The following is a 23,988-nucleotide window of genomic DNA, read 5'->3' on the forward strand; positions in this document are numbered from 1 at the left end:
GCGGAACACAAAGACTTTACTTTAAAGTGGAGTTGGGCAAACATAAATGAAATATAAATTAAAAAAACTGTGCCCTGCCTGCACCACCTAAGTATCGCAGGCCAGGAACACAAAGACTGTAGCGGAAGAGCGGACGACTCGTCCGGCTTTCTCCGATGCGTGTGCGCATGTAAACGATGCGCACACACATCGCCGAATCGCCGCCGATACGCAGCATTTGCTGCCGTGTCATGCCGATCGTTTCTAGTTGTGTGCAGCACATCGCCAATTAAGCTGACGCCGTCACTTTACTGTTGCTGTATCGTACGCACGCATTTATCATGAGAGGGTTCGTGATGCGCACTTAGTTCCTGACCGCACACGGGCGCGGCAATGGCGAGCTGGTTTCGTCCGCGAAGGCAACGCGTCTATGCGGCGCACTTAGCGGTCTCGCACAAAGAGGCAGCAGGAATGGCGGCGCGGCGCATTTGGGCTCTCGCCTATTAAATGCGTGCAGTACGCATGCAACTGCGCTAGGCCACGTGCACTACCGAGCAGTTAACTGAAGATGCTTGTCGTAAGGGTTGTCAGCGATTAAGCCGTACTGGCGCGTTTGCCAGCTGCCGCCATCACGCCTCCGTGCATTTCCGCTGCTTATCCGTAACATCGCCGCACGGCGCCGCGATAGCGGCCCCTTTGAATTTTTGGTCAGCTTCACCTCATAACGCTTCGGCATTGCGGCAAAGCTGACTTTCGGACTCTGCTACTGTCTCAGGTCGACTCGCGAAAGCGCTGATTCGAACCTACGAGATAATAGACGCGGCAGAGGTGGGGGCTTCAAATAATGTCTTTCGGACCTGCAATTTGGGCAGAAAGTCCGAAAAATCGGACGCGGAATAGCTTCAGCGTCCGAAATTTCGGACGTTCTAATACATTGAAGTCTATGGGGCTGGTGACGGTGCCACGAAAGCGTCCGAATTTTCGAGCGTGTCCGGAAAATCGGGCGTCCGAAAAATCGGCAGTAACTGTATTTTCTGGAAGTTCGAATACTAGTTCGAATAGCAAAATTCCAGTGCGAATCGTATCGAATAGCAAGCACTATTAGAAGAATATTCGCACACCCCTAACGAAAACCTCTCAGAAATGTGTGCGGCATTTATCTGATGTGGTAAGGGCAGAGAGTGTGTTGCTGATCTGTTCTGTACTGCTTGACTCCACTAAGCAAAATATACAAACGTAGTACATTTCTTGGCGAGTGCATTTTATCCGTGCTTTGGCTGTGCACTTGTGATTTCAAGCATCAAATAGCGCCATTTTCCAAATGAGATAACAGTGTGTTTTGTGGAACATTGTGCAGCCTTCAGCCGCTTGCACAAGTGTCCCATCGACCTGATGTCACAGCTGGACCGGCTGAACACGATGCCGCTGCCCCAGCTTTGGCCCTATGCCCAGCCACTGGTCTCTAACCTACCTCTCCTCCTCGAGGAAGGATGCCCAAGACAGGTGAGCCAGTCTCGTCGAAGCCTCTCTGCAGGCATTGTCGCAGATGTTTAGGCCCCAAAGTTCTGCGAGATTCAAAAAATTTAGGCAGCGAAAATTGAGGAAGGATGGAAATTTTATGGCTCGGGCATTTTTTGACATGCAATGCCAGAAAAAAAGAGAATAAATAAGAAATAACGCAAACCACGAAATGCTATGCAAGGAGGGATGGCTTTCACCTATAAAACGTTAAAAACTGATTTTTATGAGGCATGCCAAACGTGTCTAACAAAAGTTTGTAAAAATCTTGTAAATGTTGTTATAGTTATAAATGTTTATCATCGCTTACCCTACAGCAAGGGGCATAGTCATAACCGAACTCGCCGCTCCATGTTGGCTGTAACACTCCGCAATGTGTCGGCAGTGATGTTTGCTATTTCCTTAGAAATATTGGCCTTTAATTCGTCCAGTTCTTGGTTTATTGCGATTGACACGACTCTTCAGAAAACTCTGCAAAAAGAAATCTGAGGGCGATAGATCTGGTGACTTCGGATGCCTCTTGTATGGAATTTCATGGAATGTCGCAGTGTTCTTTATTTCTTATTTATCCTTTTTTTCTGCATTGCACATTAAAAAAAATGGGATAGGCCATTAAGTTTCCATCATTCCTGAATCGTTTGCCGCAAACCGCATTAAAATCAGATAATTTCTAACAAAACTACAGCCCAGTGAAATAGGTCAGTTCTAAAGGAATCATCCTGTATTGCTATGGTTAAGGCTTGGGCAAGTTGGTTCATTGTGCATAGAAGGGAAAACAGCGCGAATTTTTGGACGAACACAAAAGCGAGACAGACGACGACAGACGCTGAAGTCAGCGCCTGTCGTCGTCTGTCTCCCTTTTGTGTTCGTCCAAAAATTCGTGCTGTTTTCCCTTCTATGCACCCTGTATTATGCTACAGTCGAACACGGATATATCGAACTCGAAGGGGATCGCAAATTAGTTCGATATATGAAAAATTCGATATCAAAAAATACAGGCCCCGAGACCTTCCCAGTGGCTAACGATCACCTACAATCGGCGCATTCAAGAATTGACAACTAATTCCGCACACACGATGCAACAGAACATTTTATTTGCGTGAAAAAAAATCGCTTATCTTGACCTTGTAGTGGGCACGTACTTCACAGGAGTACGGCCACTAGCGTGGGTTCAGACTTAGCGAGCCACAGGGCCGCGTTTGCCGTCGCCTCGTGTGAACTAGCGCGCCGCTGCACACGTACGTTTGAGCGCAAAGGCGCCAAGCGCAACGCGTCAAGTACACAGTACTGCTCTCGAGATCCGCAACAGTTTATTGCCTGCGGCAACACCACAAAACGCCGTACAACGCCCGCTCCCAAAGGCGGCGGGAGAAGCAAAACAGGCTTCACCACGCCACGGGCGAAAATACAACACAAAGGGTGCCGCTAGCACGTCTCCGCGGGCAACGGGCTCACGGCGACACGCCGCTGAGAGAAAACGGGTCTCTCGCGACTATGCTGCGTACTCTTACGATCTGCGACCACAGGGCCCGATCGCTCGAGTGAGGGCAAACTCCGCTCGCGTTGGCTTCGATAAGTACGGTTTCGGCGTAGTACGAGCACGTGCGAATGCACCGCACCGCTCTTCAGCCTAGCGTTCGGAAAAGGAAAACGTAAGGTAAGCGCTCGCCGCTGGCGCAAGGCACCGTTAGCGACTTCCGTCCGAGCGAGCCCAAACAAGGAGCCGACGGACAGGAGAGAAAATACGTGCTTACCCTACGATGTCCAGAGAGGGTCTCTCCCTTCCGCCGCACGAAACGTCTCGCGAGACGCGAAACACGAGCGCAGCGCCCCCCGTCGAGGTCCGGCGCCGGGAGAGAGGAGGTTAACGTCACTCCCCGCTCGCCCAGCGCCGTAAGACGGCGGAGGAGAGGAACGGCATGATCGGACGTGGGGATGGCAGAAATAGGCGAAACCAGCGCAATGGGGACGGGCAAGCCTCAATCCCCACAACCTGCTTCTTCGTCTTCTCTTCGAAATGAAGTTGACGCTGGCCTCGATCTTAACGAGGCTGTCCAGGTGCGACAGCCCGGTTCCCTCCATGTCGCCGCAACAACGGCTAATCAAGCCGAACGCTTCCGCCACTTCAGCGGCAGAGTACGCGTGTGTAGCCGCCGCCTCGTCCGGACGATCTTCGTCGCCGCTTGAGCTGTTGGCCTGGGCATCCTGGGTCCCTGCGACCGCAGCTACAATGTCCTCGTCAGCGAGGCTCGCAACAGCCTGAACATTGCAGTCCGCTTCCACGAAATCGTCCGCAGACACTTCGGGTGGTTGGCTGAGCAATTACGAAAGGCGCGGGCTGTGGTTGGCTGATCAAAACTCACAAAACAGCAACAAAAAAGAAAGAAAAGGCGAAAGGAGGAGGCCGCCGGCTCCTTCGTTCCTGCTCTCTGAGCCATCGGTAACGCAGAGAAAGCATAAGAAAGAGATGGAGAGAAAAAAAGAAGAAAGAAAAAGCCGTTCCGCAAGTTGGAGAACGCGCCCAACAGGAGTACAGTCCAAGCCCTCTCGCCCTCACGTTGTGCGAGCGTTTCGGGTGTCGGCGGAGGCACGGTGCTGCGAAGGCTGTGGGAAGCAGCGAGTGCCGAAGCGCACCTTCCAGCTCGCGCGCCGTTCAGTATATCCGATGGCGGGTAAAAATACCGTTCGATATAAACGTGCAAATTTCCATACTTTTACAAAGGATTTTCAAGGGGATAATTTATGACTTCGGTATAGCCGAAAATTCTATATATGTGGGTTCAATATATCCGTGTTTGACTGTATATGGCACTCACTCGGGGATTCTTTGCAACTACTTCTTTCCCTCATTACACTGAACCAACTAGCCCAGCAACAAGTACTTTTTAACTGTCTGTATGTTCTACTGTACAAGTTATTTTGATGACATTTCAAAATTTGCCTTTGCGATTTGCTCTTTTTTTTTTGTCTCCAGGTGATAAATAATAAAGTTCATTGTCTGTCTGTCTGTCCAGGTGATGGAGCGAGCAAAGCAGGTGTGGTGGCGGTTGAACGAAGTGTTCCCTCGCCGACTCTGGGTGCTGACTGCCAACGCTCTGAGGCTTCCCTGCCGCATGCGACCTCTCACCTTGGACGACCTCGTCCTGGATCCTCTGCATGTCCTGCGATGTGACACCCGCGTCTTCAGGTGAGCGGCTTATTGATTAATCGTTTATCAATTCGTAGTAATTACCTTTACTACGCATCAGTGCTTGCCAGCAGCTATGGTGTTACACTTCCTCAAAACTTTGAATGAAGTCACGAACATTGGTGAAAAATGTGAACTAAAGGGGGTAATCTGCCTTTTTCACGACGCCGCGGCGCATGCGCCCTCCCCTAGCGGAAAAGTCGCGAAACGTCTCATCATCTCGGAAGCTTTGCTTCTGGCAATACCGGTTCTCCCGGCCCCTACCAAACCCCTACCAAAATGGCAGAGGGCAGCTCAGGAAAATGAAAGAGGCGGATTGCGTCATAGCATCTTTTCAGCACTTGTAATTCGTGCCAGATGGTCCTCTGTATGTTCCGTAGCCCCGCCACGGTGGTCTAGTGGTTATGGCGCTCGACTGCTGACCTGAAGGTTGTGCTATTGAATCGCTGCCGCGTCGGCTGCATTTTCTGTGGAGGCGAAAATGTTTGAGGCCCGCGTACTTAGATTTAGATGCACATTAAAGAACCCCAGGTGGTTGAAATTTCCGGAGCCCTCCACTACGGCGTCTCTCATAATCATATCATGGTTTTGGGACGTTAAACTCCAGATAGTAGTACAGGAGAACCTCGTTGATACGTTTCCGAAAAAAACGCGGAAAATAAACGTATGATCCGGGAAAACGTACGATCCGAATCCAGTAAAAATTGAGGCTGACAAGCCCATATTGAGGTGCAAGGGCAAAAAACATTTATTTCTCAAAAAACATGGAGGGACTCTTCGATTTTCGAACTCCTGGCATCTCGCTGGCCGCCAGAGGTCAGCCAGCTAGTTCCGATCCTGACCGAAAATAACGTCGTGGTCACGTGTATTGAAATCCCGAGACAACCCGAATATTGCAAAATCGAACTCTGAGACAACCAGCGTAAACGTAAAGAAACGCTACCGCCATGTCAGCAGACGAAACTTTGCGCCGCATGAGCGTCGGTTCTTTCTGCATTGTCGCTTGGAAATATGGGGCTAGGTTTGCCGAAGAGCAGAAGTGATATTCTCGAACATACGCATTTGGGATACGATCATGTACGTTCGAAAGATCACGCGTGACTCGCCCCGTCCGTGAAGAAAACTGCCGCCCCTCTAAAGGCTTAACAAGCTCAACTCTTCGCAGTGCACGTAACAATCGCGGTACAACACGATATGCGATATCTCGCGAGAGTGATAAGCGTCCCCGAAAGCGACAGCTGTTCGCGGCTATCGCATACTACGTCGTACACTCGCGCTGATCAGTTTGCGTTCTGTCTTAACTTGAGACATGCGCTGGTATGTTCGCCGCCACTAGTAATCGCACCATCTCGCACGGCGAAACGGGCTTTAAAAGATAACGCCCAGCGTAATGGCAACCGAAGGTGAAGTCCCCAAGCGCCCGCACTGCGATCTGTCGAGTCCTCACAAAGATGGCGGCGAGCGCACATCGTCTCGTTTTTGGCGTCTGATAACCAGAAACCTCCTAGATATCTTCCAGAACAAATCTTTTCTGTCAGCTTCTGACGACCCGCTGGTTGGCAGAACTGCCCAGCCAGAGAAATACGAACGCCGACTGGAATTGCGCCGGGCGGAGCAACCCAAAAACGATTGCGCTCCGGGAGAAAAGTGTGCGGGAAATTATCGGCCATATTGACTAGGCACAATGGCGGCGTTGCTATGGTTACGGGTCGCGGCGTGTTGTGCAGCGGTGGCGATGCGGCAGCGGCATGCGTGTTTCCGCGGCAAGCCATTTGAAGATTGTGACGGCCCGCGTCGCCGCGTGGGTGACAGAGAGCGGCGATCGAGCAATTCGGAAGAGACGCGGAGGGGACAATTGAGCAAATCAGAGAAAGCACGGAGGGGGGAAAGGCACTGCGGAGAAGCTGCCGTCGCTGAGAGGGCCTTTTTTTGCACACCTGAATGAGAGTTTCTGAGTAGAAAACGTATCATACGACCCTAGTTTTCCGCGGTGCTGAACGTTGTTGCCGAATAATCGTATTTTCCGGGAACGTATTAACCGGAACATATTACACACAGCTGTATTGGGTTATTTTTAATTTTCGCGATTTCGAGCGTAGGAGCCGGGAAATCGTATCAAGCGGGAACGTATCAACGAGGTTCTACTGTATACAGTGGAACCTCGTTAATGCGTACCTGCCGGGAACGCCGCATAACTACGCACTAAACGGTAGTATGCATTAACCACCAAGTAAAAATTTGCATCTCCTCGCGTACGTCATCGCCGCCAGCAAAGAAATACAGTGCCACAGGAAATATTGCCTAAAGTACCCACTGCAAAGCCTTTTCTTTTTTCTTTTTGCCAAACTGGAGAAGATTCTGGTACTCTCGCACAACCGTCCGATAGTGCCGATAGCGCACGGTGGCGACGCCAAGGAGCATTCCGGAACTATTAGTCCGGTATACGCAGTGACCGACGTAGCGACAGAACGTAGGACAGTGTCGACTTTCCGTGATATATGTGTGTGCGTGTGTACCGCGATCTGCTACTAAATGAAAACTGACAGTTCCAGTCAAACGCTGTACGGCTGCGTGGAGCAGATCGTCTCCTGGCTAGTTGCATGTAGCGTGTCGCCTTCTCGGCTCACGCCATCACTGCCGGGCCGCTTGCTGTACCGCACGCGCGCATTTGTCGTGGGAGTGTTCTTTGTACCCACTTCGCTCCAGACCGTGCACAGATGCGGCGATGAGCACAGACGAGTTTGTTCGGTTAACGCGGCGATGACGAACTTCTTGCAAGCGATGCGCACTCCGCGACGCTCTAGCGGTACTGGCAGCGGACGGAAGTGCGTTTGGGTGGTCGCCCAATAAAAGCGTGCAGTACGGTTACAACAGCGCTACGCTTGCTGAACCATACGCGTGCGTTTAGCGTGATAGCGTCCATGCAAAGAGGTTTCTCGTCGCCCACGACTAGCAACGCTCAACTCCGCAACAGCGAGCTGCTTCGTTTCTACAAATTGGCGCGCGCTTGAACACGGCCCAGAACAACGAGGCGGCAGCGATCGGCGGCCCAGTGCGCTTAGGTTGTCGCCTGTCAAATGCGTGCAGTAGGCTTAAAGTAGTGCTGCGCCGCACGTGTGCCCGAGCAGATACCTGAAGATACTTATTGTGATAAGGTTGTCGGCGATAAGCCATGCTGGCGCGTTCATCGGTGGCTGCCGCCTCACCTTCGTTCTTTCCCAATGCTTACCCGCAAATGCGTCGCCGCAATCGCGCGGAAGTCGGAATCAGTGATCGACCGATCTACGCACTTCTCGAAAAGACGGAAAACCTTTGGCGGCACATTGTGGCGTCTGGAAGTTCAGCGGCGCAGTAAAATTTTATGGCACAAAACGTTATCACGGTACGCAGGGTACGCACTAACCGGTAGGCGTAGGGCGAAGCACTACGGGGTCAGCGAATGCATTAGGCTCTATGAGACTCGGCCGGGATTCGTCACAACTACGTTTTAACCGTTAGTACGCTTAAAGCGGGTACGTATTAACGAAGTTCGGCTGTAGTAAGTTCCGTAAATCCTGTAATGGTAATAATTGAGAGGTAATGCAGAAAGTGGATGTGCCAGGCCTCAGGTGTCTGGAAATTTCACTTAATAGCATAAATTATCCAAAGCAAGCCAATCCATTACGTTCAGTTGACACATTTAATGAGTGCGAAGTTTTCCTGCGTCCTGCTTCCGTGCAACTCATTGAATTTGAGGAAGAATTTGTAATTGTATAAACATCGTTTGAGAGAATAAATTCAATAATAAATTCAAGATAGAGCCTAATGGCAAGCTTCTTTTTTTTTTTTCACACTTGGTCATTGTGAAGTGTTCCATCTCTCTAACATGGCTATACTTCTAGCTTTCTATGATCAACTGCATGGCTCTTGTTTCTATGTATCGCGTTGCTGTTTGTTGTCATTGTTCTAGACGCATCAGGAATAAATTGTTTATTATGGTAACATGGAAAGTTTGGGTAGTCAGAAAGGACGCTCATTTGGAAACATTGGGAAGGAGCACCCGTTCGATGTCCTATTCTTCATATTGCCATAACTTTGTCATTCTGCTTTCTATGGGAAACTGTTTATTTTACTTGCTGCAAGGCTTGAAATGACCTGACATTGGATCCGTTCATTCTGATTTCACTGAAGAGAGTTCTGAAAGGCAAAAGGTTGTTTCTAACGAAATTTATAAAACATGAGCGCTGAGAGCAGCAGACCACCAGGAAAGTGCAGAAAGTGAGGGCTCCTCTCTGTTTCCAGAGAAATGGTAATGAATTACTATGTGACCGAAGGCTGATCCTGTGTGGAATGCAATGAAGCACCGAAGAGTGGCTGAAGAGAATATCTGATTTTGTGGAGCAGATACTGAGCCCCTCTCCCTTCCGCTCAAAAAAATAAAGCCTTTAGTGCAGCCAAGGGAGTTGGATGGGTCACGTCTTGATGCGCTAGTACCAACAGGTAATCTATGGCAAAATCTCGTTAAGCAGAATTTGAAGGGCCTGGGAAAATATGTAGAGTTTGTCTGAATTAAATAGTCAACTTCGCGCCAAATTCACATTCACACAGAAGAAGAAAAAACACAAGACAGGACGGGCACTCTAGGTGTGCAGATGCATAGGTGTGCAGCGCCAATAAATAAAACCAACCAAATTAGAGGCAGCTGTTTTATTCAAGGAGCGATTTCATTTCAGCAATTCCCACTTACCGAGATTGCACTGTAGATACGTTACAAATTTGTACCACTGGCCCATTCTAGAAAGATTTATCTGCCTTTCTATCAACCATATCACAAGAGTGTTTTCTAAAGAACAGCAAGAAATGAACAGAAATGAGATTCTCCTCACTGGACTCCTAAAAGATGCTTAATTAAAGGCTTTATCATAATAATAATAATTGTTAGGGCTTTATGTCCTAAAGCCATGATATGATTTCTATAACAGACGCTGTAGTGGAGGGCTCTGGAAATTCCAACCACCTCAGTTTCTTTAACGTGCACCTAAATCTGGGCGCGCGGGCCTCTGGCATTTCGGCTTCATCAAAATGCGGCTGCCGCGGCTGTGGTTCAATCCTGTGACCGTATCGGCAGTCAAGCACCATAACCACTAGACCACTGTGGCAGGCCAAGGCTGTGACATATATTGCCACATTGTAACTTGGGTGTGTTAAAAGCAATCGATCAGTTGATCAATCAGTTCAAGATTACATTTTCTCGTCGTGCAGGTGTGCCCCGGTGCTGGAACTGGTGCTGCACATGCTTCGTGCCCTTCTGGCCGCTTCACGCACGCACCTCAGCCACCACCAGCTGGAGCATCCCATCCTGTCGGCACAGGGAGGCACACAGCTTCCACCTCCCTCCGTGCTTCCTGCGTCTACAGTGGCGGGGGGAACGGCAGCGCCTCCGGGGCTCGACAAGGGCTGCTCAGAGGCGGAGAAGGACCGGGAAGAGCTGCGGCTGGCCCTGGTGGCTGCCCAGGAGAGCGCCGCCGTCCAGATACTGCTGGAGTGCTGCCTGCCCACAGATGCCGAGAAGGTGCGGCTTTCCTAAGCCCTTGGTAACGATAGGGCTCAACCCACAAGCATACACTTACGAAAGGAGCCCTCAAGGGGCCATGCAACACTTCTTGAACATGGTCCGAAAATGCTGCCTATTGGTAGACGACGCTTCTGTGAACATGTGAGACGAACAATGTAGCGCAGCATGGAATTTACAGCTTAGTTTCAAAGTCATCTAGGAGCTGCTCACTCTTTTCTCCACAAATGATGCCACATGTTGAGTTTGGCTTATGACATCAATTTGGCTTATGGCCATTGGCTGCATAGTTACAGTGGCCGCCGCGGGGTGCCGCGATGTGCCCACGTTGCGCTCTACGCTCTACAGAGTGCACTCGTGGTCCCACTGAAAGCGAGCCACACGTTCAAATAGAACAAGAAAAGAAAGTGCTCAAAGTCGTGATGCACGCTGACGTATGGACGTAACTTTTTGGCCCCTTGTTATGTGGAAAGAGTTCTGTGGGATCCCGCAAGGTGGGGGAACGGTTATGAAAAGGATAATTGACAACCAGCTGTTTGTAGCACAAATCCACAAGGAAATTCTTCCATTTGGAAATCTAGATGGAAATATATCTTGGGGCTTTGTGCTACAAATGGGTGGTTTTCAGTTGGGCCTTTCATTGGTAAGGCTGATTGTCAGGTTGACTGTACATGCTAAGAGCCCAGTGTGGGCATCTGCAAAAGCCTCCTTCAACATCTTGCTGCTCTTGTGCAGAGTGCCAGCGATGGCTTCCTGACGGACCTTCGGGATGTGCGCACTCTCGTCTGCACACACCTGCACCAGATGTTCATCGCCGATCCCAACTTGGTTCGACTGGTCCATTTCCAGGTTTGTGGACCCCAGAAAGCAAACTTAGTGTTGCGTTCATATTTTCTTAATCTCCTGTATTGTCACTATAACCAGGCTCGTCTCCCCCTGCATAACACTGTTTGGGCCTTTAGGATATTAATTTTTTGTTTTTGATTCTGTATATCCCGTACACTGTGGGAATCGATTCAAGCAAAGATTTGATAATCCAGAAAGACGAAACTGCGCGGCACGTCCCACAAGATTGGCAGCACTTTTCGAAACAAAATGTTTCCTGCTATGATACCCAGGCACATCAGTGTGCCTTGGAAAAAATTTACATGGTGCCACTGCTGATTACAACATCCTTACGTTTGAACACCACAAAGGAAGCTTGACTAAACACATCCTCCCAATCACAGCTATTTTTGTTTCATTGAAACTCCAGAAGTTGGCTTCAGTGAGTCTGGTTGTGATTAAAACAACAGCACAGCTACAGGGGTCTGTTTTTTAGATGTAAAATTTATCTTCGTAAGTAAGGAATAGCGTGCCATTTATAAGCAAAATGTTGCCATAGAATGTGTCTAGCAGGCCAAGCGTATCGAAGCGCTACCTTTGATGTGTTAATTAAGGATGTTTACTGCTTTTCACATGAATGAAGCATTGGGGTGCTTCATCAGGGGTGTAAGGAATTTAATGCAATCGAAGAAGCTGTTGAATATTACGCGGAGTTCTTTTAAACGAGGCGTTTCTATTGGTATTGGTGCACTGCATGTGTGCCGGAATTTGAATAACTGTGTTTGGCATGATAATCTGCATGGAGAAGCAGTAGCCATGCACGGTGCTGTTATCATGCTGACTTGCTGCATTCTTCTGGCACTTGCAGGGCTATCCCAGTGATCTCTTGCCCGTATCAGTATCACTCATCCCATCGATGCACATATGTCTGGATTTCATACCAGAATTGCTGAGCCAACCTCACTTGGAGAAACAGGTAGTGTAGACATTTTAAAGCCAAGGCTTTTGCTTGTGTACATGTCAGAAAACACGCATGTTTTAAATGTTATTTTCAGGTTTTTGCCATTGAATTGGCATCCTACCTTTGCCTGCAGTATTCCATCGCCAAGTCGCTCAGCATCGCTCGCTTGTGCATCAACGTAACGCACACACTATTAGGAGGTGAGCCTTTTTTTTTTATTGGTTATCACCTGCCTTGGCGCTAACGGTAATGGTTGATTGAAGTTTTATAAAGACCATTTCAAGTAGTAGAAAGCCACATAGCATGCAAGAAGCGTTTTATTTGTTCCCTCTTTATGCATAAATAACCATGCGTTTGCACATAGCCTTACAGTATTACTGTCAGGGCAAAGCATAGCAGATGGTACAACAAATTCGGTTAGCAAGCATTCTCTACCTTAAGCAACGCTGGGTCATGCCTAGTATAGTTGGTAAGCATTCTTATATTTATGACGAATCTGCACTGCAGTGGCTTTCAACCTTTACTATAATTATTAGCAAATGACTGGATAAGCTCATATGGGAAGGTACCATAGATCTAGACAAAGATGAAAGAGAGAAAAAGCCATGATGTAAAACAAGACACCTTCATCTTTCCTTTCTTTTCTTCTTTTTGTCTTGGCTGTGCAACTTTTAACAGCGCCCGTCCTGTCATGTACCTTTCTTCTTGTCCTCATCTAATGTAGCGCTACAATTTTTAAATAATGTATCATCAGCTAGCCCCGCAACGTGTTTTGTTTTAAAAGCAGTTGTCAGCCACTGAACTCTTACATCATGAGCAGTATCATTAACAAAAATGTGGAAAGGGTGCATATGGAAATGTGAACTTCGGCTTTCAAATGGCTTTGATACTGCATACCGTATTTTCACGCTTACTGCCCATGCTTACGTTCAATCCGTAGAAAACAGAAGCATCCACACATAAAAGAACTCAGGTGGGCAAGTTTTCACAGCAATATTAGATTTTCAAAAAACAAACACGGCCCAAGTGTCAACTCCTGCAGAGAGCACGCTTTGCCGCCTCCACGAGCAAACTCTCACATCAGAGGGTTTCGGTGTTGTGCCTGGCGCTGACATCCTCTGTCTGCGCCATACCTGGCATTGTAACTTTATTGTGACACTCGAAGTGGTTATCTTTCGCATCCTGAATAATTCTTGTCCCATGCACCCCACCAGTGCTTCCGAGCTATCAGCGGCCCCTGCTGTTTCTGCCCGCGCTGCCCGCCCTGGTACGCATGTGCCAAGCCTTCCCTCCGCTGGCCGAGGACGTGGCAGTGCTGCTTCTACAGCTGGGCCGTGTCTGCCTTTCCCAGGAATGCACCACTGCACCACCTCAGCTGGGTGAGTAGCCTGCAGAGGGCACCACTCTTCCACTCTAGTGGCAAGAGTAACATGAGCTCTTTTGAGAGCTGTATTTCCGTGTTCCATCTCATAGTTATCCGATTATGGTAAGGACAGAATTACAGTCCAACCTCGTTACTTTAGACATTTCAACCAACATCAAAGCAGCATTCACTTGATTCAATGTTTGTAATAGGGATGCACATTGAAAGTGACAGAAAATTTAGAAAGAAAAATTCAAATTTTCGGTGCAGAGCATTCTCTGCTCAGATGTCCACCAATCTCTTCTGATCTGTTCCTTCAGCAAAAAAAAAAAGTGTAACACAAGAAAGTGCTTGTATAGGCTCATTGTACAGAGGCAAAGAAGGTACTGCAACAACTGACAGCCCCTACAGAGGTGCAGTTGGAACGAAACAACGCACATGAGCTGAAGAAACAGCTGAAACAACACAGGGCTCCCTCCTGTAGTGTCTTTGATGTTACCAGACACACGATTGGCAGATCGTTATAGTGTCACGGGGTCGTGACGTCGACGAAGGTAGCAGTCAGCACGTCAGAGATGAAACTCTTGATTTGGCCGAACTTGTGGCCGGGAAACTGAAAGTCAAACTACAGCAATACACTGATAGCGGCGAACAGAGCGTCGACCGTCGATCAACTGACAAGTGGTGAAGTGCATCGGCATTTATACATGTGACGTCAAATATTCCAGTCTTACCACTTGCAACATAGGCGTCTACGCAAGCGTCTGAGTCAAACGACACACCGGGTGGTTGGGCAACGAACAACGCTGTTCCCTGTATTGGGCTTTCTTATATAGCTCCTCACGTGAGGGTGCCGTGCGCACAGACGCATTGAGGAGCACATAGAACGCGGCCCGCGGCCAGCGCGTCTGCTGTTAAAACAGCCACACATGTTACATCTTCTTTCCTTTCAGTAACAAACAAAAGAAAAGGAATAAAACGCGCACTCCACAACAGAGAGACATGAAGAGAAGTTATGGCACTTGACGAAAGTTCGCATCGTATTGCAGGCGTTGGGGCTCCTTGCGCTGATGGGTCGACCTGCGGTGGTCTGCTTGCGAAGCCTCACCTTGGGTGAAGTCATGTGCGCAGGCTTGCGGATGACCACCGCAACTTGGTGCAGTTGGGCCATGCTGCAGAAGCTGAAGCTGAGGCTCCTGCCTCTCGTTTTGTTCGCTATTTCCAGCGGCGCTGTTGAAACCCGCCTCTCTCCTGTGGTATCTTTCTTGTGTTTGAAGCAGGTGTTGCCTGTTTCGCCTTAAAAACTTTTCATCCTCTGTCTCCACGATGTGGGATCGGGGAGCCACTTCTTGAAGCACTCTGGCCTTGCTTGACCATCTGTCATCCAGTACACGCACCGTGTCCCCTTGCTGTAGAGGGTGCAGCGTCTTGCCCTTGGCCTGTTGTTGACGCTTGAGTACTGGGAGTCCCAGCTCTTCGCTGTATTCTGGAACGTTGGTGCGCAAGCGGCGTCCCTGTAACAATTGGGCAGGTGAATGGCCATCCTCCAGCGCAGACACACGATACGACAAGTGTCCTAGCCAAAAATCGTCGTGAGATTCCGTTGTCTTTTTCATGATGCGCTTCACTATTTGCACTCCCTTTTCGGCAAGGCCATTTGATCTCGAGAACCGCGGACTTGATGTAATGTGCTCAAAGTCATATCGCTTGGCGAAATCGGCAAACTCTTTGGATACGAATTGCGGTCCATTGTCAGTGCAAACTTCTATTGGTATTCCGTAGCGCGCGAATATTGCGGACGTTTTTTGTACGACCTCCTGTGCTGTCGCTGTGGCTAATTTTTCCACTTCAGGAAAATTGGAATGTGCGTCAAACACAACTAAGTGCGCTTCACCAGCAAAATGAAATATGTCGATGCCTACTCTATACCATGGCATACTGGGTGTCGGGCGCATAATCAGGGGCTCAGATTGTTGTTTGTGCGCATACTTTTGGCATGCGCTGCAAGAACGAATCATTGGTTCAATGTTACTGTCCAGTCCAGGCCAAAACATGAGTGCGCGCGCTCTTGCTTTGCACTTGTTTATTCCCAGATGACCGGCGTGTACTTTCCTTAGCATTTCAGCCCGCATCGACTTAGGTATGACGATTTTGCATCCTTTAAGTAGTATCCTGTCGATGACTGACAGCTCAGACTCAAACGGACGTAATTCGCCTTCCACGGTTGTTCCGCACGATAGCTGGTGCATAACTCTGTTTAGATAGGGATCCAATAATATCTCGTCGTGAAGGCGACGTTTTGTCGATGGGGTTATCAGGCACGAAGCGACAGAGGCTGCATGAACCTCCACATCCTCCACAGTTTCCAAGTTAGGAGATAGCACGGGCGCACGGGATAGCATGTCGGCCAAGAGCAGATCTTTGCCTGGAACGTACTGCAAGTCATAGTCGTACCTCAAGAGACGCACAAAGAAACGCTGTAGACTGGGCGGCATTTCTCCGATGTTCTTTTTTGTGATTGCCAACGAAGGTCGGTGGTCCGTTTCTATCAATATCAATATCAAGTAAACTGATGAAATTTCTTGCACGCGAACACAATACCAAGCGTCTCTTTCTCGATTTGGGAGTATCGCGTTTCGCTCTCAGTTAGCGTTCGCGATGCGTACATGACCGGGAGCTATTCATTCTGGTGTTCTTGCAGTAATGATGCGCCTAAGCCGGTTGCCGACACGTCTGCCGATATCTTTGTTTGTTTCTTTTCGTCAAAGAACGCCAGCAGCGGCGGAGATGACAAAGCCTCGCAAACACCCTGCCATTCACGCTCATGGGCTTCGGTCCACTCAAAAATAGTGTCCTCCTTAACGAGACTTCGGAGCAACGACATTTTATCATTGAGTCTAGGTACATACTTTCGAAAATAGTTAACGACACCCAGCATTCTTCTCACTGTATTTTTGTCTTTCGGCGCGGGCATAGCTCGGACGCTTTCAACCAGTTCGGGGCTTGGGCGCACGCCGCCTTCACTGATCGTGTCACCTAGAAATGTTAGCTCGTTTTTACCAAACGAGCATGTCTCAGGGTTAAATGTAAGTCCTGCCTCTTCTGCCCTTTTAAGTACAATGCGCAAGCGTTCGTCGTGCTGTGCTTTGTCAGCGCCCCAAACAAGAACATCGTCGACGTAAACGCGTACCCCTGGGATGCCTTCAAAGATCTGCGTCAGTGTCTTTTGAAAGATCTCACTGGCAGACGATATACCGAACGGTAGCCTTAAGAACCGATAGCGTCAAAAAGGAGTGGCGAACGTGCAGATCCGTGACGTAGCTTCATCGAGAGGTATCTGATGAAAACCAGAGTTGGGCATCAAGGCGTGAAAAAAATCGAGCGCCTGACAACTCGCTTTCTATGTCTTCGCGAATAGGCATCGGGTAGTGCTCACGCAATATATTTTTGTTTACTTCTCTGGGGTCCATGCACACCCGTAAAGCGCCATTCTTTTTCCGTACCAGGACCAGGGGACTTACCCATTCGGTGGGTTTTTCGACTTTGGCGATGATGGACGCCTTCTCCATGCGTGCAAGTTCGTCGCGGAGTGGTTTCTTCAGTGCCACTGGCACCCTACGAGCAGGTTGCACAACTGGAATGGCATCTGGCCGGAGAACCATCTTGTACTTTTTTTGTACGCAGCCTGTTCCATGAAAGAGATGGGCAAATTCCTCTTCGGGGCCTGCGTTTCCACTGCGTCTGACTGAATCGATGCTTGCTGGGATGATGCCGAAGTCGATGCATGCATTCAATCCAATGAGCGCTTGGCGCCCCTTTTTGACGATAAAGAAAGAAGTGTCTCTCGTTGTGCCGTTTATCTGTAGTGCTTTCGTGGCGACGCCGAGGTGCTTGATCTCGGACCCGTTGTAGGCAGTCAATACTGCTGTGCTCTTCCGCAATGCGGTTGTGTTCGAGATGCGTCGAAAGATGCTGAGAGGGATCAAGTTGGCCTGGGAACCTGTATCGACCTTGAACTGAATCTGACAACCTGAGATGATCCCACGCACTTTCCAGTCTTTTGCAGGATGAGTGGTTACTCCACAGATGCTGACGTGAAGGACATCGAAGCTTTCTTCACGATCCTCTTGAATGTCGTGGACTTGCGAGCTCGGGCAGCACGATGCAAAGTGATTCTTCTTGTTACATGCATAGCACGTTTTTCCATAGGCTGGGCATTGACGCGGTGCGTGCACGCGATCACAATATTTGCATTTGCGCTTCTTTACTTTGTTGCATTCACTCCGGTACGAGGCATCAACCTGCATGCGCTCGTTCGCCCAGGCAGCATTTTGTTGCGCCGCTACTTCAGCTGCTTTGCACATGTTCTCGGCCTTCTGAAGGGTCAAGGTTTTGTCTTGTAGCATCTTTTCTCTGACAGATTTGTTATTTGTCCCAAAGACAATTTGGTCCCTGATCAGAGACTCTTCCAGGGACCCAAAATTGCAAAGTTTGGCTTGCGTTCTTAGATCACGCGCAAAACGCTCGAATGGTTCCCCTTCATCTTAAACTCGCATACGGAAGACATGGCGTTCACACACTTCATTGCCTTGTTCAATGCAATATTCGTCAAACTTCTTCACTAGCGTCTGATAGTCATCTTTGAGCTCACCTTCGGCGAATGTGAAGTTGTTGTAAACCTCAAGTGCTTCATCGCCCGCAGTGCTCAAGAGTATGGCCGCCTTTACTGCTTCTGTCTTGGGATTGTCTGCTGAGGTAGCCGTCAGGAAAAGGTCCAGTCGTTGCTTGAAGAGCTCCCAGTTTTTTCTGACGTTGCCAGTCAACTAGTGGTGAAGGTAGCTTTAAGCCATCCATGTTGGGCTGCCGCGACCACTTATGACACCATGCAACATAGGCGTCTACGCAAGCGTCTGAGTCAAACGACACACCGGGTGGTTGGGCAACGAACAACGCTGTTCCCTTTATTGGGCTTTCTTATATAGCTCCACACGTGAGGGTGCCGTGCGCACAGACGCGTTGAGGAACACATAGAACGCGGCCCGCGGCCATCGCGTCTGCTGTTAAAACAGCCACACATGTTACACCACTGGTGGTCACGCAAGCTCTGGAATAATCTAGGCTGTTCGCGGCCTGCGCGCAATCTTAACAAAACGATCTACAATAATCGCAAAGCTTCTCGAACAATGAGGCACGGTTTGCGCTGAGCGTTGCTGACAGTCTTTGTGGGCGAAAACCGAATACAACAAAATAAAACTTGAAGCGGGCGTGGCAATAGCGTACTTGATATTATTTGAGGTATCTATAATTGAACTACAATTTTGTATTAGTATTTAAATCGCTGGTTTAAACTACAGTGATACAAACCCAATAAGGAGCTCCTGAGAATGCTCCACACACAATTACGACCCATCGTAGGGAGTTTCTGCATAAGTTCTTTTGCTATTTATTTGTTGACCACATTGAGATTCAGCCGTATTTTTATTTGGAAGGTGGGAATGGCATGTGAACTGTGTAAGCTTGGTTGTATGAACGTTACATATTGTAACATTGTGTAGCAACAAAAAAATTAAGCATTGCTATTACCAGCTCCGGACTTAAAGGGACACTAAAGGCAAATATTAAGTCGACGTTGATTGTTGAAATAGCGGTCCAGAAACCTCGTAGTGCTACTTTTATGCCAAGGAAGTGCTTATTTTGAAATAAAATCATGTTTTAGTGGTCCGCATCGCGTTAGCGCAATTCCAATCACCCGCCTGAAAGCGGTATATTGCACGTCACTGCTGCCGTGCCCAACGTTGCCAGCCTTTACTGCGCGGCGGCGTGCTCTGGCAGCGTGCACCATTTGGACATCTGGCAACATCACATGCATGCGGTATTTTGTTGAACTTTCTATCAGAGCGACTTTCATGAACGTGCAAAACACATGCGGCAGTACGCGATACCGAAACTACCACTGAGACGCGACCGCGTGAACGAAGCAAGGTGCCAGGTGAAGCGCAGTTCGGTGAAAACGGAACTTTTGACCCACGCGGGCCGTTCCTCAATGGCAACGCCAAAGAGGTTCTTTTTTCCATGAATCAAACAGAAACGAACAAGCAGCATTTTATTACGTCTCTTGATGCACGGAAGGTTCTTTTTTTTATTGCTGCGAGTTTGATTACTAGTGATTAATTGTAGGCAGACTCTCATACGCCATCGGGATCATTTTCAAAATGTGCCGCACGTGGCGCTTGTCGTGTGATACATTTAGCTTAATTTCTCGCTAAGTAGGGCACTGCTGTTGATAATATTGCCATTTTAGACGTTGTCACACATTGAGCTGACGTTGTCATACATTGCGCTTTCACTCTGACATAAATTGTTATTTGTCTTTAGTGTCCCTTTAAAGAACAGCTATGGGCAGGCAGTCCAACGGGCCTGCGACTCAGCAGAGAGACTTGGTCTTCCTGTTCTGACATGGGAGCAGCCCGCAACGCGCTAGGGCGCGTTCCGAGGGACCAAAATAAAGTTTATTCATCCATCCATCCATCGCTAAAAGGTTGTTTTAAGAATCAAAATCTCTTCATTGGGCAGACTTGTGCCACAAGCAACAGTTGGGTCACAGCCGTAACAGCAAGCGCAGTCATAGGTCATTAAACCTAATCATGTGGTTTGAGTTTATTCACTATGCATTTTCTTACCATGCATTCCAGAGCTAGTGCTGGGGCATGGACAGCATTAATTTGCAGTGCTTGCAGAATCTGATCAGACATGCCTTCTTTGCCATCAAACTGTCGGCACTGTTCAAGAAATTTCTAGTACTGCAGGTCGATATGTTGTTTAGAGTAAACATCTTTGTAACAGTGACTTGTAGCTGGTGAAAAAGGATGACAACAGAAGACTTAAATTCAGAAGTGGAAATATAAGGTGCTCAAAAGAACTGCATCTCGGTCTTGTGTCAGGCAAACTGCTTACATGTTTTAACCTCACGCACGAATTTTATGTACAACATAATTATAATGACTTGTTGACTTGCTAGCTGATGCAAAAAAAAGTAAGCTTGAGGTCTTGGCTTTTTGAAAAAGGTATCCAACTATCGTTTGGGAATGGGAAAAAGATATCCGTTCCCAAATTACCGGTATTTTGGTGCTCTGTGGAATCAGCACATTAAGTAACCTCAAATGATATGCTTTCATATCATGTTTTTTATTGAAGAACAAAGACAAAAGACTAGTTAGATGCATGAACAAACCTGCCTTCATTGCATGTCCTGCAGTTAGATTTCGTCGCGGCATTGTAGTGGAAAATGAGGTTATGGTATCGTAGCACCATCTGTGCTCGTTTAAGAGAACTAGGTGCATCGAGTTGCTCGGATCATCTTTGGTGAGAAAAAGTGGAATGTACTGTCGTTGACGTGCTGAGCTTATCTACTGGACATAAAGTGTTAAAACGGTTTCTATGTACTTCTCTTTCACTGTCATTTTAATTGTGATTGCTCCTGGTGCAGGTTTCTCGGCCAACCAGCTGGAGAAGTCCGCAGCCAACATAGACGAGAAGGAGGTCCTTGAAGGTCGCGTTCCAAGCAATAGTGCCCTCTGTGGTGCGATCCAGAAGTCTTTTGCAGACTTGTGCGACAATGCAGTGCTCAATCGGACCATCTACTAGACCGACTACAGTGGCCAAACCGTGTGGTCGCTGGAATTGCCAATGTGCCTCCTGCTTTGTACAGGCCCGATAGGCGCATTCATTCAACTTGCCGAACTGGTTGCCCACATCGCATACGTTGTTGAGGGACATGTGCCTCAGAATCTAGGCATTTCCCGTAATAGTAGTACCCACCCAAGGCCAAGGTGTTCAATTTTTTTTTATGGGTATATGGGGCATATAATATTTACTCACATGGATCGCATCACTAACGACATCACATTCTTCATGCATCTATTGTAAATAGGTCTCCAATTTGTGTAGGTAAGAGCCCATGGAGTAAACTTTTTTTTTTTTTACTTTGTAGATTCACGTTTCCTGATGCAGTTCTTGTCCGGTGTAAGTCATCAAGTCTCCTTGTTTATTGCGCTTGCCATGTTGCCTAATTTATACCATTAAAAGTTGAAGAAAGAAATGGAGTGTTCACTGTGTTGAATTTCTAGCAGCACATTTTGTAAAGGTTCATTGTGGCTAACTTTTGGCACGTGTCTTCATCGCCTCAACATTTCTTTAGAACCTTTGTTATCTGAATAAGCTGCCAGCAATTGTGGTTGCACTGTTATTAAATTTTGCTGCAGTTGCGTGCAAGAACCCCTTGTACCCCCGTTCCACTGACCGTTTTTGCGGCTGCGCTTCTCATAATTTGATGGTCTGCACAATGGTGTCATCCCTCGTGTTAGACGCAGTGGGTCTGGCACCACATGTGAACATTCCTTTTGTTTGTGTTCTGCACGCTACAGTATCCCCGAATATTGCCTGCACAATGACATTGTTGCCTTTTTAAGAAGTGCCTGTTTAAGAAGGCTGTGTTTTCTGGCGCTACTGTTGCGTCTCAAAAACTCCATTGACGGATGTCTTGCCTCCGTGCGACCAGCAAAGCAGATTGGTTGGAGATTATACGAGCCAAAATCTTATTATCCGGCTACGCAGGCCTGAAAGCTTACTGAGCTGGAGTTAACCTGTTTTGAACTGCACCTCATTGAAAGTCTCGTCCCGGCCAAACACTATCCGCGCCGTGCCGGACGCTGCCAGCATGGTCACGCTGCGTGGCGCCATCTCACGAAGGAGGCGGCGCAAAACCCACGCCGCGAAACTCGCGGACAAGGGTGCAGGCAATCGTTTCGGCACCTAAATATGACAGTCGAAAAATAAAATTGCAGCATACTAGAACATACACGTTCACTGATATTGTGAGCAAACACTAGGTACTCGAAAGCAATGTAATGGCGCTAACTTCTAACGACATTATGTTCCTCGATCGGCGACTTCCGGCCCGCTTCTTGGGAACTGGAAGTTGAGATTTTCGGCGCTGTGCCTGAAAACATTGAATAAAACAAAACTCATGTGAAAAGTATTGGATGGTTCACGGTTATGCATGGTATAGAATAATACGATCTCTGAGCAAAAGTTTAGTAAAGGTAAGGATCAAATAAATGTCGGGATAACTAAGGAATATTAATTGAACGAGTTCCTTGAAAGAGCAGACTGTTTTCTTGTGAACAGCCGGGATCGTTGCGGTACCTGGCGTAGCGGATCTCAACCACGCGTTCAGATCTCAACCACACTATGTGGCCTCTGTGATCCACTTGGGCAGCGCGACGACGCGCTGCTGGAGTTGATTGCGGAGGCAGCAAGAGTGATGCTTTTGCTATTTTGAAAGGGTAATCTGTACCAATACGAGAGAAATATGGTTGTCCTCTTTAGTACCACTCTGAGAAAAAAGAAAATTAAGGCATCTCCGCAGCCTAAAGGAAATGCGAATCTGGGCGGCCTTTGTTTCCTATATACTTTTCTCGTCTTTTTTGTCTGCGTATTTCTATCTCTCTCTCTCTCTCATTATGTATTTGTCTTTCTAGTTCTTTCTATCTTTCTTTCTTGCCCCTCTTTCTCTCTCTCATTTTTTTTGCTTCACCTTTCTTTCTCTCTCTGTGTTCCCTTTCTCTCTCTTTATTTCTCTCTTCCTACGGTATCCTTCTTTCTTTGATTGTTTCTGTCTTTCTTCCTCTCTACTCTTTCTTACTATTCTGTTTTACTCTCTCCCTTCCTCCTTTTCCTCACTTCCCTTATCCGCCACCTTCCTATACAAGGCTATGCTCTGCTAGCGTGCCTGGATAGCCAGTGGTTAGGACGCTCGCCTTCGGATCGTGCGGGTTCGAATCCCGCCCCGCCAAGAAATTCTCTCTTTCTCTCCCTCTCTGTGTTTCTCATTCTCTCTCTCTCTCTCTGCACTCGTTCTCTCACCCATCAGAGTTATTCCATCCCTCGCCGGAGACATCGACGCACGTGTTTTGGGAACGAAGCAGAAGATGAAGAGGTCTGAGAGAAAGTAGAGAGTGCGTGCCGGTTCATGATAATGATAGTTTCTGTTCACACTACCCGGCGCAACGAAAAGATTGAAGAGCTCCGCTCTTACAAAGACCATCTGAAACAAAAGGATCAGGGAAAAAAGATCAGCAGCCCTTCCTACATTGGGAAAATGAGGGCAAGCGAAACTTGCGCGTGTGCGTACCTCACCTTTCTTTATTTCAGATTGCACAACACCTCTGTTGGTATACGGGGACAACGACGGTCATGCTCGAAACAATGAAATCTGGCGACGTAAAGTCACAAGTGACCTCGATAAAAGGTCAGAGGCAAGCCCACGTTCAGGAGAGCATCAATTTTCGGAAAACGGTGCATACAAATACGCATGCATGTGACCGGCGCACTTTCGGGAGACTCACTTGTGCAAGCTTGTGCACACACTCGCCGGCGCCAACTTTTTCGCGTACTATGCCGCCACTGTCGCCGATATTTGTAACCCAGAAGCTTCGCTTAAAAAGGCTAGACAACATCAATAATTGTATCGAGATCGAAAGAAAACAACGCTGCGTTTGTTAGTCTAAAATATTACCTGCCGCGTTGCATTTTTCAATCTATAT

At 48.0% G+C, this 23,988-nt stretch overlaps 1 protein-coding gene across 3 annotated transcripts in view; it reads left to right on the forward strand.

The window, feature by feature from the left end:
• Positions 1–22,353, forward strand: part of LOC119390221 (integrator complex subunit 2) — an 83,464-nt gene extending 61,111 nt beyond the window's left edge. For 2 of the 3 annotated variants that reach the window (XM_037657788.2, XM_037657789.2), the window contains exons 14-21: positions 1,337–1,482; positions 4,512–4,684; positions 9,926–10,235; positions 10,971–11,084; positions 11,929–12,036; positions 12,116–12,221; positions 13,236–13,400; positions 20,871–22,351. In XM_037657788.2, the coding sequence (XP_037513716.1) occupies positions 1,337–1,482; positions 4,512–4,684; positions 9,926–10,235; positions 10,971–11,084; positions 11,929–12,036; positions 12,116–12,221; positions 13,236–13,400; positions 20,871–21,028 (1,280 nt within the window). In that variant the 3' untranslated portion in view covers positions 21,029–22,351. Of the gene's footprint in view, positions 1–1,336; positions 1,483–4,511; positions 4,685–9,925; positions 10,236–10,970; positions 11,085–11,928; positions 12,037–12,115; positions 12,222–13,235; positions 13,401–20,870 lie in introns of all 3 variants that reach the window. The other variant, XM_049414700.1, reaches the window with a different exon arrangement.
• The last annotated feature ends 1,635 nt before the right edge of the window (positions 22,354–23,988 follow it).

The sequence above is a fragment of the Rhipicephalus sanguineus genome, chromosome 4, assembly GCF_013339695.2.
Source record: "Rhipicephalus sanguineus isolate Rsan-2018 chromosome 4, BIME_Rsan_1.4, whole genome shotgun sequence".
Classification (NCBI taxonomy): domain Eukaryota; kingdom Metazoa; phylum Arthropoda; class Arachnida; order Ixodida; family Ixodidae; genus Rhipicephalus; species Rhipicephalus sanguineus.